This window comes from Camelina sativa, chromosome 16, assembly GCF_000633955.1.
Source record: "Camelina sativa cultivar DH55 chromosome 16, Cs, whole genome shotgun sequence".
Classification (NCBI taxonomy): domain Eukaryota; kingdom Viridiplantae; phylum Streptophyta; class Magnoliopsida; order Brassicales; family Brassicaceae; genus Camelina; species Camelina sativa.
The window spans coordinates 22,438,034-22,447,062 of NC_025700.1; the positions used below are offsets into that span (position 1 = coordinate 22,438,034).

At 33.4% G+C, this 9,029-nt stretch overlaps 1 protein-coding gene across 1 annotated transcript; it reads left to right on the forward strand.

Annotated features, from left to right (window-relative positions):
* Positions 7,302–8,240, forward strand: LOC104751857 (probable thionin-2.4). The gene is made up of 3 exons (XM_010473905.2): positions 7,302–7,599; positions 7,694–7,771; positions 7,891–8,240. The coding sequence occupies exons 1-3, from the start codon at positions 7,374–7,376 to the stop codon at positions 7,986–7,988; spliced, it is 402 nt and encodes a 133-aa protein (XP_010472207.1). The 5' UTR covers positions 7,302–7,373; the 3' UTR covers positions 7,989–8,240.

Genomic DNA, 9,029 nt, shown 5'->3' on the forward strand with positions numbered 1-9,029 from the left:
TTTTTTTTTTTTTTTTTTAACAAAATTATACTTCATTCATTCAAGGCATAGCAAGTACAAGGAAGCAAACATCAACTTCAAAGTCGGATACAACAAATATAAGTACTAGTAATCTTACAAGAGATTTGTAGATAACATATATAGGATGTAAAACACAGCAGTTATGAATCGACAATAAAACCATACATCATAGACAAGAACAAGGAAGTAGCTTGCCACAAACGATTGAAGGTTGAGTCGAAGATAACTCCACGAAGATTTCGGGAGATTGTTGAATGGTCACACTCCCGAATATTGGATCTTGGCAGAGTAGTATATTAGCAAATAATATCATTCTCAGTAATTAACAAAAGAATACAATTGTAAGTTTATATACAAAGACCAGGCCTAAACCAAAGCCACTAAATTGATCTAGACAAACTCTATTTACCAATAGTTTATACAATCTACCAGTTTACAAAGACACCTACAAGAGACTATATATAGATAATATATTACTTGGGAAAAATCTGAGACATCCAAATGAGTGGGTGATAAATCTCATCTTCTTTCTCGAGTAAGTGTTATCGGAGAAACCTAAGCTTTCCTTCCAGAAGAATGAACCGGCGTGCACCATCACCGACTCCACCGAAATTGGCGCATCTGATGGTCCAATAGGGATGCCTCCTGCCATCAACAAAATCCGGTGTAAGGGTTCTTCTGGGGGAGTCAAATTAGATCTGTAGGGCTGAGTTGTGACACCCCGGTTTCAGAGACTTGCGGAGATGTTTAAAAGAATTGATTTGGCCACCTATGTCACCAAAAAGCACTTATCTTTTTGGTCAAAGGTTCTGAGAGAACTCCACAATTAAGCGTTCTTATGCTGAAGTAGTCTCGGGATGGGTGATCTTCCGGGAAATGACTGTTGGAACTTTGCGAGAGAAGACAAAACACAAGAAAATATCATATGGTGATTTATAGGGACGGTAATAAGTCTTTAAAACCTCCCAAACGTAGCAAACCGGTTGTCATATGTGGATGGGCTCACGGGCCTAATGAGAGGATGTGAGCCCATTAAGGAAGGTGGGCCCATGGACTGAGATTGGACATGGGGCCCACTGAGAGGTGGTAATCGGGGCGTTAGAAGTGGTATCAAAGCCGAACCCAAACGAGTGTGTAGTCGAGTGGGCTCACACCGTCAGGGGAGACGGTCTTGGTGTGCAACAAGGATGTTGCGATCTGTTAGTGGTGGTTAATTGTGACACCCTGGTTTCAAAGACTTGCGAAGAGGTTTAAAATAATTTATTTTGCCACCTATGTCACCAAAATGCACTTATCTTTTCGGTCAAAGGTCTTGAGAGAACTCCACAGTTAAGTGTGCTTATGCTGGAGTAGTCTCAGTATGGGTGATCTTCCGGGAAATGACTGTTGGAACTGTGCAAGTGAAGACAAAACACAGGGAAATATTATGTGGTGATTTGTAAGGACGGTAAAAAGTCTTTAAAACCTACCGGACATAGCAAACCGGCCGCCGGATGTGGATGGGCTCACAGACCTAGTGAGAGGATGTGAGGCCCATTAAGGAAGGTGGACCCATGGACTGGGATGGGAAATAGAGCCCATTGAGAAGTTGCGGTCGGGACGTTACATGAGCAAAGATGTTAAGATTGACCTTGAGATTTGCATCGCTTGGAGAAAAACTTGACCTCAAAGATATTGCGAACAGAGATTGAGATGGGAGAGAAAACTTCGGACCCCATCGTCTTATATCATCGTTAAGCTCTTGGTCACCGTCGAGGATCAAGGAGGGAGGAAAATTTTTTGAAGGTTGTGACAAGGTTTGCAAGGATGGGAGTGAAGCTGAGAGTATCAGAAACAACATCAGTCACCAGAGCAAGCAGATCAGAAGAGCAATCTCGTGACGCCGGCGTTTTGCGCCTCTGCTGGCATCAGAAACCAAGTTCAAAGAGAGTTCCTCGATTATTGTTTGTTTATTTATTTTGAAAATTTACTTCTTTATGCTTCTGATGTATGTTTTAAGATAATAAATATATTTACAGAAAAATATTTGGTGTTCCTTGTTATAAGGCTCTTAGCCTATATAAACTCTATATATGAGTAAAAATTCAAAATATACCAATTTCATATACTTCGTCAGTTTCAAAATATAGGATGTTTTAAGTAAAAGTATGCAAATTAAGAGATATTTACTTTTAGAAAGTTCAACCAATCATAAACAAGACTGAATAATATAAATTATTAAACTAATCTTAAAATTACATAGAAACTTGAGAACATCCTATATTATAAAGAAAAATAACTTCTCTAAACATCTTATATTATTAAACGGATGAAGTATATATGGAAGAGTAGAAAGTATTTTTTTTGGGTTAGAAATAATGAACACAAATTTATATGTAACTAGACATGACAAAAAAAACTAACTACAATAAAAATCCATAATTACTTGAAACAACCTTTTCCGTTTTTTTTATAATAATAATATTAATTTACTAGTGATCTCATACCCACTAACAACCTAGCAACAAACAACAACATCGGATAACAAAACAATTCCATTAAACCAATAAGAATTCCAACAATAACATTCCAATAACCAACAATGCAATAATCCAGAACCAACAATGAAATAACCAAGTTCCAACATCCTACAATGTTCTATCAACTCAACACTAGCAATCTAACAATATCTAGACCACAATCAATCAAGCCTCTAGAACATCCTTCTCCTCATCGCCTTGATTCCACGATCACACTTTGCCTTTACCTTTTTCGTAGGAAGATTTGATTGAGAAACGGTGGAAACAACACCTTCACAAGCTTCTCCTTCTTTCCCAGCAACAACTCTCCCTTTTATAGCTAGAGATCTCACCAAAAACATCAATAACAAGCCAAAAACTCTCAAGAACACTCTCCAACATTTTCTCCCTTCTTTTTCTCTTTTCTCACTCAACGACGACAAACAACACACCACAAAACACTTAATTCGTCGCTTCTCCACTTATATATGCGGTTTAAGGATTTCTAATTGAACCAAACCGAACCAAACAACAATTAAAACAAACCAATCGAAACCATAAGTGTTGGTATCGATCGATATACCAAGGGTGTCGATCGACTCTTAGACCAAAAATGCAATATTTTGTTCGCGGATGTTACATTACTAACCTTGGGTCAATAAATAGACAGCTTTGCATTGTGCATAGCTTGCTTATTAACGGAAAATAACTATATTGAACGAGAAATTACATTAAAAATTTACATAGCTAAATATTTAAAGATCTCAGTAAAATTATTATATAAATCTAAATATAGATGAATTTGTGAGTCCAAATTTTTACTATGTCTTATGATTAGGCATAATTGTAATTGTACATTTTTCATTCTTTATTGTGAAGTAAAACCTTATAAAATCTTATAAAAATCTCATAAAAGCCTTATAAATTTCTAATAAAAAACCTTGTAAAATTTTTTAAAAGGTTTTTATAAGATAATTTTCAGCAATTTGGCAGAAAATTTTGATTTCGTAATTTTGGCAGGATTTGTTTTTCAATTTTAATGACTGGACATTTTGTGATGTCACTAAAAAATGGTAATTTGGTCATTTGTACATAAAATGAGTATTATTGAAAATTGATAACATGTAAGGGTATTTTTGAAAAATGCATAGAAATGGGCATTTTTGCAATTTCTCCTTAGTTTGGTCAGATATAAAATTATTGCCTTATTTAATTAACTTTGAATATGTTAAATATGTAATATATTAGCTTAATGCATCTATATCTTAAAAAGGTGTTATTGGATTCTAATTTATAAAAAATTTGAAGACTTCAACAATATCATCAAAAGTGAACAAGTAGAAGATTTTTAAGGATTGTTAGAGAGTATTCTATAGTATTGTTGTTTAGTTTTCTACAATCTTGCAAAGTGCACCAAACAATCTTTGTAATTTTTTGATATTTTCCATGAATTTCATTTGTGAAGAAAGTGTATAAAATCATGAACCAATAACAAAATAATTGAATCCATTAATAATCATAGATTCTTTTGTTTTAATTGAATAACACAAAAATTTTAACGACTTTATAAAAGTATGAATACAATAACCCAAAATTGATAAGATTTTAAATGACTTTTTACAAATCATAAACTAATAACACTAAATTTTAACAGATTTTAACAAAATCTTGATCCAATAACAACAGATTTTACATAACATTTAAAGTCTTTAAAATCTAGTCAAATCTCAAACCAATATCTCCCCCTTAACAAAAAGTTTTGTTTTGACTCTCAAATGGGCAATAAATTATTTTGGTCAAATAAAAATTTATTGCCTTTTATTTGAGTAAGAATAAAAAATATCTTACTGTGTGGTGTATGTATATATAACCAATGTTGATTAGTAATTATTCAGAAGGAGGTAAACAAACAAAAAAGCAGAAAATATAGTAAATCAGTTATTCATTTCTGCATCATGAGATCTGTTACTTTGGTTGTGGTGTCTTGTGTTCTTGTGTTTTTCGTGATGCATAATGCTAAAGGTGAGATAAAAAGATTGAATGATGAAAAAATGTTACAAAAAGCTTGTAATTTATCATATTATCAATTTATATTTTTAATATATGACGTTTTATCCACCATCTAATATTTTTGTGGTTGATTTAAAATAGTGGAGGCAGCGCGAGCACCTTTCATTGATGTATTCATTCCAGGAAGATCATGTTATCGTGATTATCGTTATGCTGTTTTTCAATGCGAACAGGAAGTTCGAGATAAATCTTACTCTACTTGCAATTGTAGAGATGTACCAGGTGGACATATTTGTTCATGTTTTTCTTGACAATCTTACTTTAAATGATTTACGGATTATCTAGAAATAAATTTAATTAATAAATTTATATATTAACTTGTGTCATGAATAGTATTTTTAACGTATATAATAACCCTCGAGAAAGACGCATACTTTGCTTAAATTTAAATCATAAAAGATAAATTTCAAATACCAATTAAAATTATTCATCTTTTTAATTCAACATTTTATGTGATCGTAAGTGAAAATATTAAAGGAATGGTTATAATGAGTAGATGCAACTTGCTAATAAAATTTATTTAATCGTGAGGGAAAATGTATCAACAAAATATTATAACAAAAATTGACGTAATCATGAATTACATATTAAAGTTGATTAAAATTTATATATTATAATCATTTCAAAAATCTATAGTCATAATATAAAACAACTTTAGATTTGAATATTGTAACACCTGATGGAAACATTAACATGACACCAATTTACTTTACCAAACACACCTTTTCTTTACATATGACATTAACTTATTGGTGAGGCAGCATACAGTATAAGACGGGTATCGGTCCTGAACTTTTGAGATGTTTTCTAGAATTTTTTCGTTAGCAACAAGATTACAAAATTCTTCAGCCTCATACACAAATCTTGGGTCCTTGAGGAAAAAGCTCCACAAGAGAAAACAGGATCCTAATTAAGAGTAAAATCTCAGTGGCAGCTCCACACAATGGATCTCTCGATTGGATTAGGGCCTACATGGATTGTAATGCCTTTCTCAGAAGCAGAAGTCCTATCTTAACATTATACCAGAGGCACTCAGTGCCTATACTTAAGTAACAAACTAACCATTCATATTCATATGAAACAAAAAAGAGAGCCAAAACTAAAGCATATATTGAAGAGTAACACAAGAAATAGAGAAATTCCGTACCTCCAATGGATCCTTTAACCACTTTAGTATCAATCTCGGCAACAATAGATTTTATGCCCTCTTTTTCTTGATTAGAATCGACCTGATGCCATTTAGAAATAGGAATACGAAGAAACGAAATGAAAGAAACAACAGCAGCAGAACCTGAACTCTGAAGACACAAAGAAACGAGACATCATGATTCGAATCAGAACTATCTTTTTTTTTAGTTGAACGTAAAAATTTATTCAAACCAAAAAAAAACGTTTTATACAATGAATGCTTCATTTTTTAAAAATATTTTCCTTTCACCTATTTTTAAATATTTTTGATCAAAAAAAAAAAAAAAAAAAAAACTAAAGTCATGTTACGTGGACGTGGTTACNAAATCACAACCGAGATGTGTTTAAACCAGTCATGCTCTTAACACCCAATCATGGGCAGCACACACACACACTAAAAATTTGATGATGTGGTTTGCAATTAGTCCCATTTTTTCTTCTTTTTTTCCTCTTTGAACCAAGTTTAATTAGTGGAGGAATAGGCTACAAGCCTACAACGGTTTAGATCGAGAAAATGGAAACTGTATTACGCATCATTATCATACACGTAATCAGAACATAAACACTTTGTTATTGACAAGAGAACCCATATGGATTTATCCACTCAATAAACAGAATTCCCAAAAGAGAAGATAACCATTCATTAATTTGGTCCCAACAAAATATCCAAATTCAAAATCAAAACTCCCACACAGCCACAAGAGAGTTAGTTATAACTCGAAACTTCCCCACAAAACACGTTGTAAAACATCACTTCAACAAACCTAAGCTTCTTCTTCAAGTGAATCAAGCCAACACCACACTGATCTTTTCCGATATTCTGGTTCTTAATAATTCGAATCCATTAATGTTTTTCTAACCCATTTCTCACCTTAGCCCTTATGCTAATCACTTCACAAGCCAAACTCCAATATTTACAAGAGATAGATAAAACAGGACAACCATCGTTAATGTAACAAATTTACATTTGTATCAATCAGACCAATTTACGTAGATCTTCATCAGCTAGAACTTAGGGTTTGGGTATCTATCACTTATGCTTGTCTACTTTGTGGCAAGCGCGCAAGATGAGACTCCCGACGAGTACAGTCTCTTCTTTTATTTTCCTGTACACAGATTGTATGGAATCTTGTCGTAATCTTCTTCGATCACCAGACTGGATGATATGATAAGAACATACAAAATAATTATACGGTTAGCTCGAACATACACAAATATAACCAGCAAAACTAATACGGCATATATAGTGTGAATAATAAGTATCACAATTTAAATATTAAGTAACACAAAACTTTAACAGATTATAGTTATTAATTTTTTTTATTTCTGTTTAACAAAAAAAAAAAAAAAAAAAAAAAAAAANTATCCTTAGTCTGAATTAGATTGAGCGAAGGGTGAAGAAGGTATGCAATGAGATAGGGTTGGTCCCCTCCAGCGTTCTATAGCGCATGTGATAAAGGTGTCAAACGGAGTTTGTGGTTGCATAATGTAGACCAATTAGTATTTAAGCGAGCCTTTGTTTCATCACCATTTCATCAATACAAGCTTATAACTCTCCACTTACATTTTGCAATCAAACAGCTAATCAGTCGAAAGATGGAAGGCAAAACTTTGATTCTAAGTGTGCTCATATTGAGTCTGTTCATGGCACAAATTCAAGTTGATGCAAAGAGCTGCTGTCCCACAACCACTGCTAGGAATATCTATAATGTTTGCCGCTTGACGGGATCTCCTAGGGAAAGATGTGCAAGCCTCAGCGGCTGCAAAATCGTTAGTGGTTCATGTCCCAACGGATACAACAAGGACATTCTCGAGAACACAAGTAAGTTGATTATTAGTTTTGCTTTACTACGTACGTTATTTGTTACAAGACAAATCATGATTTTAAAGTTTTGATGTATATATTTTGTTTCAAGATGATGCTGTGAGTGAATACTGCAACGTTGGTTGTGTATCTTCTGTGTGCGGTGCTTTAACCACTCTCCAGAACTCTGGTAATGCAAACTCCCCAAATTCATTTTCACAATTATCAATGTTATCTTTAATAATCGACTAAAGAATATATATATATATATATATATATAATTTGTTCACATTTTGTTTTCATTATTAGATGCAAGTGAAATCGTGAATGGAGCGGTCAACAAATGTGTCAGCGCATGCTCTACCGTCTGCACCAAGAGCTCGATGAATGCAGTTGAAACTGCCTAGAATACCATACTCATCCATGAATATACCATGTACATCTCGGTGAAGGGGTGTTCATCTTTCGCAGTGTTGTTTTCATGTTTTCAATAATTGTCCTTTATGTGACAAAAATGTTAGGACTCTCGTTCTTGCGTTTTAATTATAAAGTTGTTTCAAGTTTGTGTATGTGCGTAAAAGGTTGTCAATCTCTAGATTGTATGTGCCTTTTATTCTCTATCTTTTAAATAAATAATATGTGTGTCTTCATAAATTTGATTTTCTTGGCTAAACCATTTTCATTTGCTTACTGCTTACAGCTCATATCATAGTAACATATGTGCCGATGTGCCTTAGCAAACGTCGACTGATAATATGTAATCTCAAATTCTTGTTGAAGATAACTCCAATCCCCTATTTTATCATATGAACCATTCAAGCATCTTATTCTTGTAAGGAAAGAGGCTTGATGAAGAACCACAGATGACCCACAAAATGATGATGTCTCATGAAATTTGAATGAGTCGGCGCAAGGATTGATAGATGATATGAACCAATCCCATATAAAGAAAAGATGAAAGGATAGTTTGAGGCTACTATTTTGAAGTCATTTAGGCGAACGGACGAGAGATCCACACATCATCATACCACACCATATCGGATGGGAGCAAAGCTACTGACTAGAGACAATCTTATATTCCGGTAAAACTAATTAGCCAACACCAACCATTCTATGTATTTACTTGTCAAACTCATACAACAACACATTACAACCCTATCTAAGGTGTATCCAAATAATCTACTAGCTTCGCTTTGTATTCTTTCATCATCAACATCCAAAGCATTCACCCAAATCTAATTTTAGCGCATTTCAAAATTATGATCAAGCAGACTGTAGAACATCAGCAGTTCTATAATAGAGAACCCCAGGTGCATTTTCCATAAAACATAATTTCGTAATAGAAAACATAATTTTCATAAAGTTGGTCCAACGAAACAATCAAACTGAATATTAAAAACAGAGTTGATTTTAAAAATGAAAAAAAAAAAAAAAAAAAAAAAAAAAAA